This window comes from Copidosoma floridanum, unplaced genomic scaffold (assembly GCF_036245765.1).
Source record: "Copidosoma floridanum isolate Cflo_tuat_1 unplaced genomic scaffold, Cflo_Japanese_pri ptg000026l, whole genome shotgun sequence".
NCBI classification, from domain to species: Eukaryota; Metazoa; Arthropoda; class Insecta; order Hymenoptera; family Encyrtidae; genus Copidosoma; species Copidosoma floridanum.
In genome coordinates, this window is record NW_028321903.1 from 11051828 (window position 1) to 11073649 (window position 21822).

The 21822-nt window shown below is 30.6% G+C and overlaps 1 protein-coding gene across 3 annotated transcripts in view; it reads right to left on the reverse strand.

Annotated features, from left to right (window-relative positions):
- ClC-a (chloride channel protein 2) overlaps positions 1-16478 on the reverse strand; it is a 546687-nt gene extending 530209 nt beyond the window's left edge. For all 3 annotated transcript variants that reach the window (XM_089595612.1, XM_089595611.1, XM_023391243.2), the window contains exon 1: positions 16046-16478. In XM_089595612.1, the coding sequence (XP_089451738.1) occupies positions 16046-16123 (78 nt within the window). In that variant the 5' untranslated portion in view covers positions 16124-16478. The remainder of the gene's footprint in view (positions 1-16045) is intronic.
- Between the last annotated feature and the right edge of the window lie 5344 nt (positions 16479-21822).

The following is a 21822-nucleotide window of genomic DNA, read 5'->3' on the forward strand; positions in this document are numbered from 1 at the left end:
TTTCAGTTCCTTAACAGAAAGTGAACGATTTTTTATTCTGTTTTATGTAAGAGAACGAGATGGTTTTGTTATTGGGAAAAAGAATGTTTATTGGCAAAGACTTTGCTTGTATTCTGAAACTACAAAGTAAATATATTTAAAGATAATATTTTTTTCTGGTATTCAACAGTTTCGTAGCTTTTATGACTTTACTGTTATTCGATAGTCATGCACAATAATTATAAATTGGAGTATTAAAATACCACTTTCACAAGTAAATTCTTATACATAACAAAGTAATAGGGCTGGAAAAAAAATCAGGTAGACTTGGGTCCAAATTTACCTCTAATAGTTTCAATTTAAATTATGAAAAATCATTAAAATCCATGAAATGCATCAGCTGTGGTAGATGTAATAAGCAAAGAAGTGGCTGTCGGAAAAATAGCTTAAAATGCACTAACTTACGTAGTGGTTGTCAGAAAAACTAAAGTCAAATAGACATTTGAGAGAGGAAATAATTCAGTAGAGATTATGGATGAACAGTTACCAAAGAGTCTTGAGATCAAAAATGAACAACGAAATTACATTGATAATTTTGAAAAGCCAATAGAACTGGAAATTGTGATCAATTATTTATAAAGAGAATTCAGAATTCAATAAGATTTTTAGGTAAAATAACTAATAATTTACAAATCTCTGAGTTTGATTAAAAAGTTAATCAACAGTATTTTTTACTGCCAATACACTTTCGCACACACACATATATATGAGGTATTTTTTGTAAACGAATGACCCTCTTTCTCTAAAATTGGTTTAACTTATTTAAGTTCTATAGGTAGTCAAAAAAAAAGGTCTGAGCATCTAGTTTTTAATACTGAGTGGCATATACATTGAGTCAACATTTCTTATCAAATATGACTGCCTGAACCACGTGACCTACATATTATCTTCAATAAAACTACTTTAAATCTCGTGGCACGGACCCTGCAGGGGTCAAAAAAAGCTTTAATAGAAATTCCTGAGCTCTTCTATCAAAATAAGCATAAAAAAATTTTTTAATTGCTAGAAAATCCAAAATAGCGGCAATAACACGTGACTTACAAATTTTTTCCAAGAAAACTACTATATACCTCGCAGCATAAGCCTTACAGAGGTCTAAAAATGCTGTTATCAAAAGGCTTGAGCTCTTCCATCAAACGTTGTATGAAAAAATTTTTTTGTCTGCTATAGAATCAGAAATGGCCGTAAAAACACGTGAACTTCAGATTTTTTTCATTAAAACTACTAGTAGTCTCGTAGCATAAGCCCTACATTCGTCTAAAAAAGTTAAAATGTACGGTCTTAAGCTTTTCTAGCAAAACATGTATAAAGAAAATTTTTTGTCTAGTATAAAATCCATAATAGCCAAAAAAACACGTGACCTACAGCTTTTTTACATATAAACTACTATAAGTATCGTGGCATAAGCCCTACAAGTGTCTACATATGCTTAACTGAAAGGTCTTGAGCTCTTATATCAAAAGCTGTGTATTTCTTGTTAGCTGTACAGTTTAAAATGGCAGCAAAACACGTGACCCACACCTGATCTTTACTAAAACTATCATGAATGTGCTGCAATTACCCAACTAGGGTCTATAGAGATTTGAACGACAGTTTTTAGTCTTGTTCTCAGGATCAGTCTGAAAAAAGTCTTTGTTGAACTAAGAATTAGAAATTGCATCAAAAACGTGTGACATATGCGTCTTTTTAAAAAGTTGTCAAATAAAATTTTTTTGTGTTCTACTCAGGTCCTAATAAAGCTGCACTAATCATTCATTGTGTATAATTATAATGGAAGCTTGGAAAATATATGATTGCTGTGGTTTCCAACTTGACATATTATTATTAGTTGTGCACTGATGTATTAAAGCTATAATAAGAACAAATAGATTTATTCTCCGAGTAAAGTATAGTTTTATAATTTTATATATTATTCATTGTCAATATGGCAGCATTAACCACGTTATACTAGTATTCTCGGTACGAAACACAGTTCAACAATCATGTTTTCAAGGTTTATTAGGATGTATAGTAGCAGGAGAGAGATATGTAACATTATTTAAAAAAAAGTATTATATAATAGTCTTTTGAACAAAATCGTAGCCAAAAACAAGTTATACTTTAAATTCCTTGACCAACCCAATAACTGTTGTCAGATTTTTTTATAATAGTAAGAAACGTAACTTATGTTTTGAATCATTAAATTAGGAACAGTTTATGAATAATAATTAGTAAGTTTTAAGGAATACTATTTTTTTTATACAATAGCTAGGTGCTTTCAGCCGCATCTGAATATCTTTTGATAATCAGCTTGTTTTGTTGAACAATAAAAGCATGGTTTATTAAAATTTTTTGTAAGCCCCTGTAGGGTTCATGCCCCGAGATTCACAGTTCACTGAGAAAAAGATGTGAGTCACGTGTTTTAGCATCATTTTAGATTTCATATTAGACAAACAAATTTTTCTATTTGATGTTCGATAGGTTTGCTCAAGACCTTTTATTCAAGCCTTTGTAGACCGTTGTAGGGCTTATGACGCAATACTTATAGTAGCCTTGTTGTAAAAAATCTGTAGGTGACATCTTTCTGCAGCCATTTTGCACTTTATAGCAGAGAGAAAATCTTTTTATACATTTTTTGATAGAAAAGCTCTAGACTTATCAAATAAGCCTTTTTAGACCCCTGTATGATTCATGCTGCGAGATTAATAGTAGTTTCCTGGGAAAAAGCTGTTAGTCACGTGTTATTGACACCATTTTGGATTTGATAGCAGACAAAAAAATTTTTTACACAACATTTGATGAAAGAGCTCAAGACTTTTGATTAAAGCATCTTTAAACCTCTGTAGGGCTTGTGCTGCGAGGTTTATAGTAGTTTTCTTGAAAAAAAGCTGTAAGTCACGTGTTATTGTTGCCATTTTGGATTTTATAGCAAACAAAAAATTTTTTTTATACTTATTTTGATAGAAGAGCTTAAAACTTTCTATTAAAGCTTATTGTGACCCCCACAGGGTCCATGCAACGAGATTTATAGTAGTTTAAGTGAAGAAAATCTGTAGTTCACGTGGTTCAGGCAGCCATATTGGATCAGGAATGTTGACTCAATATATATGCCACTCAGCATCAAAGAATAGATTCTCAGACCTTTCATTTGACTACCTACAGAACCTCAATAAATCAAACCAATTTTGGAGAAGGGGCGGTCATTCGTTTACAAAGAATACCTGATATATATGTAGTTTAAAATTTATTGAACAATAAAACAAAAAATCATTTGCTTGGTTTAGTTACTGTCTCAGATGACTTGTTGTTTTTCCAGCTGAAGTCTGCCAATCTGGGAACTGTCCACCTACAGTTGAGGCACGTAAATAACTTTAATTTAAATTTGAATTAATTTTTTCATTACTTTTATAAAAGTGAATACAAAATATTTCTTCCTTTTTTTTTATTTTTAAAATTGTTCATGGCATCTGTTACACTAAAACTCTTCTAATTTAAGTAATGTTATATTACAGTAAGTTTCAACATTAGGATTTTATCTGTAACTACCAAAAACGACAAAAGAAATTGAAAATAGTTTAAAAACTCGAGAAATCTGTAATTCCAAAAGTCATTTTTTAGTTTTTTCAAATTCTGAGCAGTTAAATGATAGACAAACAGTTAATATATAGAAACTATTTGAAACTAGACATGTTAATGGTTAAAATAAGAATCTTTTAAACATTAGAGTATGAAAAAACTGAATCTGTTAAGTTTGTCAAGCAAAAAATGGTAGATTTTCTAAAAATGTTTGCATCTAAAAAACTATATTTCAAAAAGTCATACTTACTTGACACAACTAAAGGCATCGTTTCACGAATTTTCATGTTAATTTAATTATTTATAGGCGGAAAAAAAAACTGAAAAATCAGTTTGTCGTCATTATCTTGAAGAATTTGAGGTAATGTTAAAAGATGTTCAATGCATAAATTTGAGCTTTATTTATCAATGCCAACTTTCATGATAAAACTTTTTTCACTGGGGAGGCAAGTTTCACTGCTCACCGCAAAAAACACTTTTTAATTCTTAAATAGCATCTGATTTTTAATTATTTCTCAAAATTTCGTGCTTCATTTATTATTATTTTTTTTTTTTTTAGTTACAACCTAAACTTCATTTTCCTGCTAGTCAGTGTCTGATATTAACTTTGTAATATTTTCTTTCACCCTTTTATCTATATTGGCACTAGCCTATAAAGTTTGGTACAAATAAGTTTTGAATCCAAGTGCTCGGAAAATTACTTCATTTATATATGAGGCGAAACGTTTCAAATGTCTAGATAATATATTTTTTTTATAAGATGTTACTGTTTGTTTAATGCATTCTGATTATTTGAAATAACCACCTATCCTCTTCTCTCATAATTCTTTATAGCATTTCTCAACTTCCTAGAATTTGGGTGCAAATTATTTTTAAATATTAAGAACATTTTTTTATAAACCTAATTTTTACTGCCTTTAAACAAAAGATACTCTTGCTATTTAAAAAAAAAAGATAATTTTTATGAAACTGTTGCATCATAGTAAATTTGATGTTTTATCTGTATATTGGATCAGAAAAATATACTTGTTAAAAAAACACTCAGCATGTGTAACTGAAAAGCTTTGAAAGCAATTGTCTTAAAAGAGTGCAGACACTCACTAGTGGAAGAGAGATACTATATAGTCAAGCGTACAATTTAGTCGCATTCCACAACGCACTCAAGAAACGTTTTACTAGATTTCAAAATTAGGTTTTTGACTACTTTAAAAAAAATAGTAATACATTAAAACACTCATTGTGCATCCATTAATTCAATTAATTAAATAAGAACTTTATTAAAAATAATAAATAATTGTTTTAAAGAATTTAGTAAAAATTTAGAATCTGGGCAAGCTTAATTGAAACACTCCAATTCACTGAAAAAAAGCTAAATAGAGTTTAAAAAATTTATTGTTGGAACGTTATTATATAATAATTTATGAATAACGATTTTGAGTTGGTTCCAGAAAAAGTATTTGGAGTTCGTGTTTGTTTAAAAAAAAGCCTAAAACTATAACGAGAAATACGAAAGGTATAAAATTAAATTTGAAATCATAGAAATGTTTTATTTAAGGAATCCAATATTATTTTAAACTATATTCAAGCCAACCTAGAAAAAGAAAAATATGCAGATTCTTGCATAAACGGAATTCTGTTACTTCTTTCTTAATTTAACGGTGAAAAAAATTACAGATAATGCTCTTGAAAGTAATACAGGATGAATAAATTTAGAGATGTGCATATGTCAATTGCATAGTTCCACCGCCAATTGCAGCCGAGTTAGAGTGAGATTACATGGAGTCTGCCAGTCTGCAGACTGCCAGACTCCATGTAATCTCACCCTTATGCAGCTTTTTTTTTTACATTAACTTCCTTAAAAGTTAAAAGAAGCATGACGTTTTTGAGTTCTTAAATTTATAATTGAAGAGTCAAATTTTTTGAAGAAAGAGAACACATATTAATAACTAATAATTTAATACTACAAATTTCACCTTTACGTATCAATATACTTTAAATTTAACTATATTTTACCTTTAAGATTTCATACATTATTTGATATGTTAAATATTTAGAAACTGATTACTAATTGGGAGTAAGTAATCTCAAAAAACTTTTGTAGATGATTTGTCATTAATATTTGAACTTTTACTTTTGCAATATTGGATTAAGCAAACTGCTTTTTTTTCAAATCTGATTGCGAATTTGTTATCAGCAAACTTTAAAACCCCTGATATATGTTTTTTCGTTTGAATTGAAACTTCTTAAGCTTTTTTATTTACCATTAGTATGCCGAAACATATAAACTTTATCATTTTTTGATAACGTTTTATTTTTATTTTAGTTTTGTTTATTTTTTATTTTTTTTTTTTCAATGACTTCAAAGAAAAATGTATTATTTTGTTTTATAAAGAATATTAAGTCTAATCAGTGATATTACAAAAAAACCCTTGCAGAAACTGAGGCTCAAGAAAATTAGGGCCCTGGTGATACTAGCTATCCCTCTCTACCATAAGGAACTCATAGCGATCGTAGCGCTTTGCACAGTTACTCCCTGACTATGCCTCCCTATTTCATAATATAGTATGATTCAAAGAGCAAAAGAATGACGAAAATTTTTGCTTATTTCTGAGTTTGAAGAAAAACATATTGTTTTATATAGATAATTACAACATAAAAGGTAAATACTAAAACTAATCATGTTACCATTTCTGGTGATGGTCGCAAAAAAGTGTTTTAACCCAGTTATGATCAGCTTGCCTAGTAACGTTGTGAAGTCTAGCTATGTTTATGTTCTTTTTTATAGCTGTACTTTACAACCGTGTCAGAACTACGAAGCAAGCTGATCACAAGTTGGCCCTCTTGCAGCCAAGACTGCGCTAACAGCTATTTTAAGGCACGACTGATATTCAGGAATACTTAATAATGTTGCCAAAGCAAGAAGTGTAAGTACCCCTAAAACTTATTTTTTAAGCGTGAAAAAGGTTTTGTAAAAAAAAAAATATGAGATCGTGGATCTCAGCGTCAGGAGTGTGTGTATGTATGTTTATGCGTAATCAAGTTTTTTGACAAACTCATGCAGTTTTTGTCTGATTGAGCTTAAATTTAACAGAGTGCTTTATCTTTTTTGTCTCACGTAATAGTTGGCAAGGTTTACTATTTAAAAAAAAAATGGCCCTCATTTTATGATGGTACTTTCATTGAGAAAAAATCAATTTTTTGGGTATAACTTTGTTACGTGATATTTTCGAGGTTTGCTGTGCAAGACAATATTGTAGAAATAATTAAAATATAATTTTTTTGTACTTAGAGTTTTTGTCCAGGATGTAACCCAAATGTTTTGTAAGCTGAAAAATGCTCAAAAAATGTAGAAACGCAGTTTTTGCATCAATTGAGCCACTTGTTTGTATATTCTCTTAGGATTAAACTCTTAAAATTTTTTTAAATATAATGAAGGAATAAGTATTTATGTTATTGTAAAAATTAATTATCCTTGAAAAACTAAGAAAATAAATTTTGTTCATAGAGTTGAAGTTTTTTACATTCTTGACGATATGACATTAAAATTAGGGGTTTAACTTTATTTTTACGCTTTGTATGGAAAAATAAGTTTTTGACTTAACAGTTAAATTGTAACGTTACATGGTGTGGGCAAAGGCCACACTTTCAGCCATAATTCAAAAACCAATGGACGAATAAGACTTTCTTGCCGGCATCTTGTACGTCTTCTGACATTAGACTGATAGGTCAATCTAAATCTGGAATGATTTTAAGGCCATTAAATAGGAACTTATACACTACAGTTAACATGTAATACCAATCATGCTTTTCTACCATCATTCTAGCTACTTTCAGTGTATGCTGCCTTAAATTGTCCAAAATCCCATTATGTCCACTTGATATGGCTTTTAGTATCATGTAAGACCAATGAATTATATTTTGATCATTTCAAGTTATTTCTAGAGATTTTTCGTACTTTTTAAAAAATAACGAGTGGCATTACCATCGTTCGATGTTCCACTTCCAGCTTTCAGCTTGTCAACATTAAAGCCCATTTCTTTTTTAAAAGCAGCTTGTATTATTTTTTTCTATTTAGATCTGGCTTTGTTATCTTTTTCGTTTATGCCTGCGATTTTTCGATTTTCATTTTTACAACAAATGTAATATAATTAAATACCTAATCCAATAATGCAGAGATGATTGGCCAAATTTTAAGTGATCTGAATAAATTTTTTGTCAAACATTGAATATATGTTGTTCAAATTTTTTGATGTACAAATGTACAGATATAACGCTTCGCAAATGTTGTATCTATCAACAAATTGTATACCTTTATATCTATTATTTTCGAAGACAAATCATACTTAAGGTGGCTCCAGTGGCCTCAGTGTTAAAATTATAAATAACCCAACCATGGTTAATAAAATTTAATTATATTCTTTGAATTCCCATCTTTCTATTCGTATAAAAAAAGATTAAGGTTGACGATGAAAATTGTAAGAAATCATGCTTACAAAATCGTAGTTTTAAGACGGGTTAGATAGGAAATGCAAGCTTACGCGATATACAACCTACTGCTGCACTTATATAAATAACCCGTAAGGTGTAAAAAATATACTATCTTGTATATATTATTACGCAGTTTTCGATGATATGAGAAAAGTGTCTTGTTATCGAACAAAATCTTTAAATAATCGGAGACTAAGTATACAGTTGCGAGTGCAAGTCAGCTCTCAGCTGTCTGCATTCTGCAGAGTACATATAGGTATAACTACTCTTGACCTTAGGAGCGTACCGTAACAGTTCATTAATTAAGGCACCATAAAACTTTTTTGTTTTTTTTATATTAACTCACTAAAGTAACAGATAAAATGTAGAATATGGCTTACAACAGTCTCTACGATAATTTTATACCATATTTTAAAGAAAATAATGATTAATTTTTAGTCTCCCCATTTTGATACGGCACTAGGCGCTGGAGCCACCTTAACACATACGATGTTCCCGTCATCAGTAGTTTCAAACGGACTCAGATCATGTATCTGGTTTTCTACGTCATTAGTTGTCTTTTTGGCCAAGACAACTAATTCTTTTGCACACTGAATTTTGAATTGGCTGACAATATCTTGATGATGATGGCCTTGGATTTTTACTTTTTGTTGTAGGCTTTTACTTGACTTTGGATTGTAGTTTTCTTCGTCATTGAGTCTCTGTGTACAAGGTGCAATGTTATGAGAGGTAAGAAAATTCATATGTCTCTAAAATCGTCTTCATCAAGCCTGTGCTTTTATTCACTGAGTACCAAATCACCATAACAGCCCCATTTAATTGTTAAGGTAAATTTTCTAGTTGATTTTCAGATAAACATTTCATAACTTCTATTCAGTGAAGAATGATGCGGTTAATCTGATGAAATGGATCTCATCGTATGATTGAATAAATATTGCAATTTAACTGCTGCTTCATTTTAGTAAAATACAAACCTAAGGCTAGATACTATTATAACTCTGCTTTTTGTAGCTTTGTGTATTATGAAATCCTCCTTGATTTTTTTTGCCCAAGAGTCCTTTGCAGTAGCTGATATTTGCTTTGTCATAACCTAAGTTTAATTAACAATGGTAAAGCTTCATTATTAATGAAAGGTATATTTTTCCTTTCAGACTTCAATGATTTTTAGTATTTTCAAGCTTTTGTAAGACTCCCTTTGAAAATATTACGCACAACTTCTGCGAAACCACTATTATCTCCAGGTTGCCATTTATTTATTTCTGAGTATATAAGAGTTTAAGTTAATATATTTTCTTGTAATTTTTCTGTTTTCGTGCGTTTACTTCGTTCAAAAGATTCTGACAAACTGAACGCTCACTGACCTACATTGGAATTTTTCTAATCATTTGTTTTTTTTCAAAATAATTAAAAAATCTTGTGGCCATTTAAATATACACATGGGTAATTCTGACGTAACTTGTTCAGATCAACTTAAAAAATTGTTTAAAAAGAAGTTGGTTACAAAAAAATTGTTTCATGGTATTTCTACTGTACACAACATAAGAAACAAATATTTAAAGCGATGCAACTACAAGATTAACTAGTCAAAAGATATACGAAATTTTATAAAAGTCAGTTTATAAAAGTCCCTTTCTAACACGTGTAGCTAAGCTCCTTTAACAGTTCAACTTTTCATTTGGGGCATAAGATTCCACTTGGCTACCAACGTTGGAAGTAGCACCACCGTTTCTGCATTGATGTAGAGAAAAGAGGCCAATTGGACGAAACTCTGAGACACAAGTCTCGTCTTTAAGCTCAACAGTGATGAAAAAAAAGTTTGGCTGGGATTCATTGCTCTTAAACGAAAAAAAACGTCACTTTAAGGTGAGGTAGGGTCGGAATGGAGAAGTTCGGAATGGAATTTTCAAAGTTTATAGTACTCGTATGACTCATAGACGTATAACAATGACTTGTCTACCCATACTTAATTTGCTAGCCTTAAATACAATAAGAAACTAAAGTTTGCATACCTGCACACGTACACTGAGTAATTGTTCCATGAGGGGTTGGAATGGGATAAAATGTTTGTACGCACGAAATACGCAAATAGAAGAGCTTGGCAATTTGAGAGGTAACAACTTCTGGTACTACTGTCATGAAAATTTGTCAACTTTAGTCCTATACTTTGAAAAGGGACCATTAGTTAGCATTTCCAGTCCACTATTTACCGTTTTCAAAGTTTTGAATTTCATTTAGGCATGCGAGTACGAGTACCGGATACGATCTGAGCAAGTTATGTCAGAATCACTCATATAACATATACTTAATGATCAATTATAAATTATTAATGTTAATAACAAAAGAAAGTTACACATTCGTTAAGATTTCTTTAGACAACAGGAAACCTCACAGTTTTTTGTAAGAAAACATAAAAAAAAAAAAAAGCCAGAGTGTGGGACTCATGGTCCCCTGGTAAGAACGAAGTTCTTGCGTATGTGTAGAAATCACATGTATACTGTAAAATACAAGGTTCGTAAATACATGTGAGTTCAATATGTACTTTTTTCTGTGGTTTATGGTGGTATATTTATATTTTTCCTGTACATTTGTCATGTATGAAAGGATCGGGAACTTTTTAAAATAACTTTTAAGGTTGTTGTTGGGCAAAAAACGAGGAATATATCCTACGTTCTTGTTATAATTTTGCAAATATGCTGTAACATTTTCAGAAATATTCCTCCTTAATTTTATAGAAAAAACATCAAAAATACAGATATATAAGGTTATGTCTTTACATAACTCAACACCTCTCTGTGTTGTGTCACGATGTTTTTTTCCATTTTCGAAAACCTGTAAAACTTATTATTTTTTCTATATATTGCTTCCTTTTGAAGATATGGCATATTTTTAATCTTTGAAGGTTATGTGCACGCATGACCATCGTTAATCATTTCTGCATTATTATTATCCTGTACCAAATGTAATATACTTTTTCCCACGATTTTCCCTCTTCATTTTATGGAGGTATATCGAAAATACCAAAAATTAAGATTATGTTTTTTTCATAATTCAGCGCTTCTGTTTTTGTGCGTCACGATATTTTTATTCCCTTTAGAAAACTCGTAAAACTTCTAATTTTTGCTCTATCTCGTTTCCTTTTAATGATATGGCGTATTTTGTAATATTTGGAGGTTATACTATATTATAAATACCTGTTTAATCAATACTGGCTATCTGCATTGACCTGCCATACATGCAAGAATTATTTGTTGATAAACTGTATTAAAATAATAATATTAACTAGCTTATATACTACCAATATTAATTATTTAATTAATTTTAATATTTAAATTTGCCACCAATTTCCTACTGGTTCTGTGATTGTGCCTGAGCGTAGATGTACGTGATAGTCGTATGTATGCATGTGCACCAAACAAGTGCTCCCATTCAATTAAATAACATCCATTTAAAAAAATTCTTTTTTTATTTAATTTGTCATCAAATTTTTCAGTTCGGCTTTTATTTATTTATTTTTTTTTTTTGAGCCAGCGAAAATGGGAGTTTCTCTCCCTCTTTCTCATTGTGTCGCTACTACTACTGTGTACCCCCCCCCCCTCCCCTTTGAGATGAGCAGTTGTTCTTACTTTTTCTGGCTGATGGGTCCCATTTTCAACTGTTCTTATACACAGAAAATACCCGGGAAGTATATATCCCATTGTAACCTGCGATAAAAAACGTCTTTTTAAGAAAAATAGATTTGTTTTATGAAGAACCGTCATAGATAGAAAATTTCATCACTAAAAGTTTTGCTTTTATCCTTTTCTTATCAGACCATAAGAAAGAAATTAGAAGCCAACATCTACAAAAAATTTAATTTATTTTTGCAATGAATTCAATAACATTTGAAGCTGATACGTTAGTTGGACAGTGATTTTTCAATGATAAGACTACATTTGTAAGTGATAAAAAATATTTTCTCGTTCATGGCAGCAATGTCCTTACTGTATTTTTCAATTGGTTAACAGCTCACATGCAATACGTTATTGTAACATGACTGCACCAAAAGGCTGGAGGGTAAGAAAAAAATTCAAAGATCCTTGAATCTCTTCACACTCTTAGGTACTTAAGTTACATAGGTGGAATTAGGTTTTTGATTTATATGGCTTATATTGGAGCAAGAAAAATTTTTTCGGAAGATCTAAGAAATACAAACTGATTAAAATACCTTTGATAACTCACTACTGTCAGGAAAAGTGCCAGAAAATGATAAAAACTAGTTTTTTGCGTATAGAACAAAAACTGTAGATCCTATATCCAATAAATATACGAATACAACAAACCCTTATTAATCAAAATTTAACTAGCAGAGCACCCTTAAATTGCAAAAAACCACCTTACTTTTTAACAAATTGTTTATTTAACAACTCACGTTCTAATTATGCTAAAAAGCCTAAATTTTTTGACATATTTTTATTGTTCTTGTCCTGAAACTATGCTCAAAATCAGAAGACTAAATATCGGTGATAGAATGATGGAATAAGTAGGTTTCTACTTTCAAAAGACTTAATCATAGAATTTATACTTTATAAAGTTAAGACGATATATTATTGTAGAAAACGTTAAGGTTATGTACATGCGTTAAAAATATGAAGAATGTAAACAAACGTACAAGAAAAATTATGGTATTGGAATTAGTTATTGAGCACACTTATGAATTAAATAATTAACTAATTAGTTTTGATGGGATAAAAATACTTTTAACTAAAAAAAAATTGGTAGAGAGGTATAGTAAATAAATTGGTACAGTACTCTAGTAAAATTGTTCAGATAGTTTTAAGTTAATATTGTATGGCTAAAATACCTTTTTAAATTCAAAAATTTCTGGGATATGCTCATATGGTTAATACTACAGTAGTTTTTTTAAAACAGTGTTTTTCGTCCAAGGCATATTTTCCTACCTCGGACGTTTTTGAGAGGCTGGTGTCCTCCGTAGGAAAAATAGGATTCGCCACATAAGCGCCATCGCTCCGTGACTACCCTACCTTTCTCGAGCCCTGTTTCGTAGGTCCCTTATGCTGTAAAATAGCCTCCGAGACGACGGCACTTATCCAACGAAATAGTAGTTTCGAAATTAAGCAATTTGCCTTTTGAAAGGGAATAAAGCCATCGGTGTAGTATTTATCATATTTAAAGTTACCATTTTTTTTTTCAAAGACTAAATTTGCAAATCCAATCTTTGTAAAAGAAAAAAAAGCATTATTTATTTAATTTTTTTTTTTTCTAGCAGAAAAATAGAATTTTATTTTTTTAAAGAAAGAAAAACAGAGTCTCACTTTTTTAAAAAGTATAAATATTACATTTTTTTTTCTTCTGTCCTGAAAATTTCTTTTTTTTTTACCGCCTAAATTTAGTCTTTTAGTTTAAAGAGTACAGTTAAGTTTTTGCTAATCTCTAAATTTTCAGATCGTTTGAGAAATCCACTTTTGTTTTATTAATTCATAACGAACAGGTAGTTTTTGCGCGAGTGGTGGCAATGCGAGGTCAATGCAGGCCAGTCAACAGAGATTTAAAATAAAGAATTGATGGCATACTAATGTTAAAATTATATACGTAAGTCATTTTTGCCTGTATCTCGTTGACAGTAGCAAGTATACTTAATAAATGCAAAAGAAAGTAGCTTATGTTTTTTCAGAAGTAGAACACTGTGGAAGTGTCAGTACGGCTTTTTCTTTTATTGATTTTTCTCGATCTCTTCATTAGTTGGTCAGACTGCAGTAAAACATTTGTAAGATTTTCTCTTGAGTACACTGTTTAAGTGTATCATCTACATCTATACATATACAATACACACTTACGTATTAGTTAAAAACAATTGTTTCTCTCGTTATTAAGTAATAGAATAAGAATATATTATGTTAGATGTTTAGATACGAAGGAATAGAATAGAAGAGGAAATAGAAATAAATAGATGCTTGCATCTATTCTCCAGGTTTATGACACGACTTACTCTCAGTTATTCCCCTGAATTTATGATGAATCTCAAAAAAAAAAAAAGAAATAGTTCGTTCGTCAGTCACCAGCAACTCAGTCCCCCAGCCCATAAAAGTGCGTATTATATTGGAATACCCAGCGCCAGCGTAGTGCTTGCAACCTCATGCACTTGACAAATATTATCTACAATGACTCTTATGCATGCTGGTTGCACATTCTATAAGTTGGAAGCAGTTATCGGTATGCACATGACCTTATTGTATGCCTACAATATTTTACGCATACTTATGTATTAGCTACATGTGCAGTAATCTGAAACATGAGAAAAATGAAATGCAATGTACAAAAGAAGTGCTTGTTTAACTTGCAACAGTTTTTACACCCTTAAGAAAAAACGTTTTTAAGAAATGTAAGTATGATTTATCATCCAATAGGTACTGCCTTCTCTTTCCTTGAAAGTAGCTCCATTTTAAATTACTGCACACGGACATAGTCAGTACGTATCTATTAATAAATATTTTTCCAATTAGTCCGGGGGATATCGATAATCTACCGGGAAAAATTATTCGGATGAAAATTTTTTGGGCCATTTTATAAAATACGTGCTTCCGTATCAGAAAGTAAAGTTAACCAGGTGCCAATGTGGTCAGAAATTGTTTAAACTAATGTTTTTTTAACGAATTCGTCAAAGTTGTTTTTTTTAATTTAAAAAAACATTTTCACGTTCTTTGGCACATTTGTAACAAAAAACTAATTGGGATGTATATACCTTAACCCCACAGTTTTTAAGTAAAGAATTTCCAAAGTCTCGAAAAATGCATTTTTTCCGATTTACAGGGCTCTACAAGACTACTTAATAAAGACATTTTTATATGTTACAACACACGAACATAAACTACAAATCTTCCTCTACAATCTCCAGGAAAGAAAAATTCGAAAAGTTGAGTGACAATATTGTATTTTGCAAAAAAACGTTTAGGGAGTTTCAGCGTGCGCGCCCACTGTACCTACATACCTATATATGTGTGTTTACGCTGAGCAACGAACTGTAAGCACGCATACATAGGTATACACTAATACGGACGCGCACGATGAAACTTCCTGAATGTTTATTGCAAAAAACAATGTTGCCAGTTAATTTAAAAAATTTTTTTTTTTTAATGTTGTAGAGGAAGATTTGAAGTTTATGTTTGTGTGTTGTAACATATAAAAATGTCTTTATTTAGTAGTCTTGTAGAGCCCTGTAAATCGTAAAAAATGCATTTTTCGAAACCTTGGGAATTTTGTACTCGAAAACTGTGGGGTTTAAGTATATACATCCCAAATAGTTTTTTATTTTTTTTGTTATAAATGTGCCAAAGAATATGAAAATATTTTTTCAGACTAAAAAACAACTTTGACGAATTTGTTAACAAAAAAAAATTGGTTTCAACAATATCTGACCACATTGGCACCTGAAAAACTGTACTTCCTCATATAGGAGCATGTTTTTTATGAAATGGCGCAAAAAATTTTTATCCTGTTAATTTTTCCCGGTAGATTAACGATATCCTTCGCACTACATTGTATCACTGTGGACTGAGCTGAATTAAAGAGCACAAGCGTACATGCATGCGTGCGTGCTACCTATAGTACATATGTAATACGATAGCATTAGTAGCCACTCTATAACCGACAATCGCATAAAAAACTGAAACATGTTTACCCAAGCGTACTGATGCCAAGACTATGGATATACTGCGTATGAAATACTGAAAATGCAAACACCATTCTAAATCTGAGAATGGAAAATAGTACATCATGTATACGCCGAAAAATGAACAAATCTTTACATTCAGTCCTAGATTGTACACAATTTTCCATGTCTCAGTGGATAAGAAATGACATAGGTGCAAACACTTTTTCTTCTACTAAGGGTCGATTAAACGTCCAAAGGTAAAGAAAAATGGCCCAAAGTAAAAAAACTCTATGAGTGACTAAACAAGATGCCTACCAAAGTGTGGTCATAGCCAAGACCGTACTCCTCCTCCTTCTCCTCCTTATTCTCACCGGTGCTATTGTTTTCTCGCATATTAGAATTAGTAATTATGTCCACAAGAATGCGGTCACTATCGAAACACACTGTATATATTGACAAAAAAGGCGCCACTCGGCTAACTTGTAAAGATGCTTCTCGTCACACAAAATAACATCACAACACTTCACTTTGACCTTACTCTTTTATAGAAATCAATTAGATGTGTCACAAGGATGAAAAAAAACTGACTTAGTTCTCTTGGGGAATCACATAGCTTTTTATAATGGTAAAAAAAGGGCTCCACCATTTAGTTGTTTATCTACTGCAAGTAATAAAATACTGTACGTGCGATCACAACTGCTACGAGTTACCATGAAAATATTAACTAACCAGTGCTGTGCTGAACTGCGCTCATGACGCATAGACTGTCACGATGTATTTCTACACTAGCTCGATGCTCTCCTCAGTTTTTGAGAGCATATCTGAAGCGCTATTGAACGCCTCCTCCTTCTCCTCCTCCTTGGATATCTAGAGGGGCTCATGTCTCCTTATCAGTGGACTCTGCTCTAGTGCACCTTATTTTACAGTCTTCTATTGGAGAAGATCCGCAAGCAAGCACTGGATTGGAGTCTCCCACCAAGTTACCGTGCTCCGATTGTATAATCTGCTTACCACGTATATATATACATATATATAATATTTATGTAATGTTCTTCTCGTTTGCTTGACCTGGTGATACTTTCTAGCATTTGCCAAGCTTGCTGCTACGATAGACATGGATTGCTATTGGCATCACCTGACGATAAAGATGCATGCTGGTGCAAAGTACTTTTTCTCAAATTTTTGTAAAATACTTTGGAAAGAAAGCAGCGCGAGAACAACCAAGACCTTAGTTCCAGGACTATAGAAGGCATTTATAATAAGACTTTGTGTTACGATTCAATTTAATAAAATTTGTTAGAAATATTCTGTTTGTCGTATTGGTTTTTTTACCTTTATGGACGTGAAAATGGTGGGTGTCTAATGGGCAGAAAAAGAAATAAAGTTAAGCATCTACTTTTATATGTACGTATGTTTTTTTTGGTTGATAATTAAAAGATTGGATGGTTTACGCTTTTTTTTTTTTTTTTTTTTTTTTTCATAAAGAATTTTCATAATTTTATCTTTTAATAAGTATTCAAACTAACGGATATTTTCCCTTCTGCTATCACAATGTTTATCCTCCTGGGTAAATGGTTATTACGATATTAGTATGGATTCATGGATCCATCATGAATCATAGTTTTTTCCCTCTACGGGAAATCTTTTTTTTTTTTAATCTCTATGAATTTAAACTTCAAGTGGACATTTTTGTCATTTGTGTATAAGATACGCTTTTTAAGCCCCAGCAGAATGTTATTTTATAATTTTTACCTTTTAATATTGATATTTTTACGAGGCAATTAAACATGAAAACCTCACAATTTGAAATTTCATTAGGTGTGTCAAAAATAATACGATTTTCATAAAAAATTGACTTATTTTGGACTTTTTCCTTAAAAGTGTAACAAAAAAAAATTCAAAAAAATACAGAAAGATTTATTTTTATGTTATTTGTATGACTATGAAGTATTATATCTTTGTCATGGACTATTCGTATGTTATGGTCCATATCAGTGAATTAATATTCTTACATTTTGCACTGCTATTTTCAAACTTCTATGACAACTGTAAGACTTTTTGCCAAGATATTTTTTTTTTTAATTATTGACACAAAAATTAATTATTTAACATAATTTGTCTGAAACTTATATGATAAATATAAATGACGCCAGTAAAAAAAGTGTTTTGGCAAAAAAATACACAAGTCAGTTAGACAACTTAATTAAAAGCCTTGTAAAGTGTAAATCAATAATAATTTGTCTTGGACAGCCAAATTTATTCGCATGATTTCGAGTGGCCTATATGAATTGTCCCTGAAAGTAGATAAAAATGTTCCGAAAATCTGGAAGATGAGCCGTGGTAGATAACAAATGGGTTATTAGTTAATAATCCATAATAGTTATCAGATAAAAAATGTATCAAACTGAGAAAATAGTGGCTTCTAATATTTGTTCAAATCAATAAGAAATCCTAAAATTTCCCCCTAAAAGCAAAAGATCGCTATCAGTTCAATCTTTCCGGCAATTTGGAAGTTCACTTGGATCGCCTCAACGATACATTATGAGTGTTGTCCTTGAAACTTGGAAAAAATTTTCAGTTACAGCTTAATGTTAACAGGAGTATTACGCGCGGCGTCATTATTCATTACATCTTAGCCATTTGACTCGCTAGAAACTGAGTTAGATGTCGAAATGAGCATACTTATTTTTAAGTGATCTGCATATCTCTTCCATAGCAAATCGTTTTGTAATTTTACTTGGTATATAGTTAGATCTTCTTTTTTAAATAATTTTGTCTTTTTCCTAAGCATTTTTTCTGAAATTATTAGCTATAATCGTATCGCTCATCTTAAATACAGAATTGTTATTACTGTGAAAATTTGCACATGGAAAGTAAAAGAATTTTAAAGTCTAATAAATAAGATAATAATGACGGGTCTTATGCGTTTTTGTGAAAGTCTTTGATGATGTAGAACGTTATAAAGTGATTGTTACCTTATTTTAAAAAATCTTAGGTAGTTGAAATATATAAACCAGTAATTACTTATATACTGATCCTTGTACTTATACAAAAACATAAAAGAATTGAGGTGCTCCTGTGTTGAAATTTTGATGTACGTTAAAATGACCATAGTTTTTTGCGTGTTACATGATTTTATTCATCATTAATGAAAAAATTAATGATGTTCAAACATTACTTTTCTCTAATGATCTTATAATGTACTAGGTTATTGCTAGTTCTCTGTTATTTGTATGAAAGTATAATAAAAATGTATACCAGTCTCAAGTACTGATCAGTTTTTCTTAGCATACGACTTGAGCAAGTCCACACAAATCGGTCTTAAATCAGGCAACGATATTCTAAGCACAACAATTTGTATAAAATATGATTTCATCAGTCCATAAGTGTTTTTCATCTTCAAAATAATTGACGCAAACGTACCTATCTTTACGAGTTAAGTGTCTAATTATTATTTAGAATGTAGTCAGCTAATATTCAGTGAGAGTTTAGTTATAGATACTATACGATTATCACTATTTTGTTGTTGTACAGAATTTTTACAACAACATACAAGCCCAGGACCGTTATTACTTGGCCATAGTCGATCTTTGATAGAAAGTCGCATTTCATTGCTTATTTGCTGTGGTTTAAATGTTTCTTTCAGTGAAAAAATTCGTTTACTGCTTACTAATTAAATTGTTTCTAAATATTCATTAACATTGATTGATTATTTATGCACTTCCAAGCTTTCCTCAAAATTGAAACAATAGTTTTTAGCAACAGCTCTTCGATGTATAAGTACCTTATTTGACTTTGATATATTTCTTAATACTGCCATAAAGAAGTAGCTGTTCATTCCATTTTATCATTTTTTAAAATATTTTCAAGAAAAGTATTACATTATTTAGAAATGTTTTTATAATTAGCTTCTTTACACGAGGTTCTATGGATGAAGTTACTTAGTTTTTATTGCATCTTATCGTTTCAAAATGTTTCGCTCGTGAAAAAATAATTTTTTGAGGCGAGCTAAATTTACTGGCATATACATTATTTAAGATAAAGTGGTACTGCAGGATCTTTCTTCTTCACCTTTTTTCTAGTGTATATTGTGGTATTATATACGCAGCTACAAATGAGTATGCGTAAAAGTGATGTTACATTTCATCAGCGTAAAAAATTGTTTAAAAATAGTCAAAAGATCTGTTGAAAGCAGGCAGTCTCGTACTGGCCAGTCTAACAGCATATCGTGCCATAGTTTAACTTAGTTTTTTTCTTCTCTGCATGAAGTACTTGTTTTATTGTTTATTTAATATTAAAATACTTATTTTAATCACACCTTAATATTGAATATCCTAATTCCAAGGACAATTTCACCATATTTTATACATTACATTAGATGAAGGTTATTAAAAATACCGTTTTATAAGATATTTTTGTGGAAAAGAATATTTTTACAGAAATCTACTATGTTTTAATGAAAATACAAAATATTTTTACGGAAGGTAAAGGTTGTTTCAAATGTTCTTTCATTAAATATGACAAATTATATATTTATTCATTAATATATTGTCTGCTATAAAAGTATAACTTCATGATGAGATACCCAAACACCAAATGACTCTTAATTTGAATACCTATACGTCTACAATTTGCTTAAATCTATGGCTCTTAACATTTCGGGAATACCAAGTCTATGGCTCTATTTTAGGGGAATCGAATTAGCTTTTCGGCAATGGAAACTCAGACTAGCTTGTAAAAAATATGTTGTACAGAAATAGACAATGCCAATCAATTGTAATAAAATCGAGCAAAAAATATTTTCCGCTAAGGCTTCAAAAAAAAACTGCAAAAATGGTAAAACATGGTTCTTAGCATCAGAAATGAACAGTAAGCCTTAAAATAAAAAAAACCAGGGGGTATTAATGGGTCATGGGACCCACAGTAAGAACGAAGTTCTTTAAATATGAGATGAGTATAGACACAATTTCTCAGGTAACAAGGGGGTCGCCAGACCCACATGAAGAACGAAGCTCTGTAAACGTTTGTACTGCATTCATGCTGTTTACTAAAACAAAAACTTGAAAAACGAATAAAAAAAAAAAAAAAACAATAGTTTGGCACTCACGATGGTTGAACTTTGTGAGTACTGTATTTATGCACGACATTCTCACGAAGTTCAACCATCGTGAGTACTAAACTATTGTTTTTTTTATTCGTTTTTTAAGTTTTTGTTTTAGTAAATAACATGAATGCAGTACAAACTTTTACAGAGCTTCGTTCTTCCTGTGGGTCTGGCGACCCCCATGTTACCTGAGATATTGTGTCCATACTCATCTCATATTTAAAGAACTTCGTTCTTACCGTGGGTCCCATGATCCATTAATACCACTTGGTTTGTTGTTTTAATTTTCTTTATAATTTTTTCATTTGTTTTTTTTTTTTTTTTAATTTCTTGTTTTATTTTTTTCCTTATTTCTTGTTTTTTTTTTTTTTTTATTTCTTGTTTTTTTTTTTTTCATATTTAATTTTATTACTTTTTTTTTCATTGTTTTGTATTTCCTTTATTTAATTTCTTTTTTTATTTTCATACTTAATCTTTTTTATTTCATTTTTTTTCATTCCATTGTATTTATTCATGTCTTTTGTAATTTTATTTTATGTTATATTTATATTTCATTTTATCAACTAAAAAAAAAATTTTTTTTGTCACTTATTTTTTTGCGATTTTATAGCCCATTAATACAAGTTTTGTTTTATTTTTATACAATTACTCAATGACATTGTGCCATTATTTTATTATCAATCTAAAAATAAGTGCCCATAAAAACTATTAAAATGATATGAAACTCAAAATATATTTATATAATGATATTACATAATTCATTTATAATTGATTGAATGAATTACTTTTTTAATGTAATTATGTGATATTGTAACATAATTTGTTTGTTGAATTCAAAAAAGCGCCTGTTTAGTCGAACGCGACTAAATCGAGTACCGCCACGTGAGCGGAGGAGCATCGAAGCTCACAGCACGTCCGTCCTCATCAATACATTGAACTACACTTAAATCATTTCACTTTTACACACATTCGTTGCGCGCGTTTAATA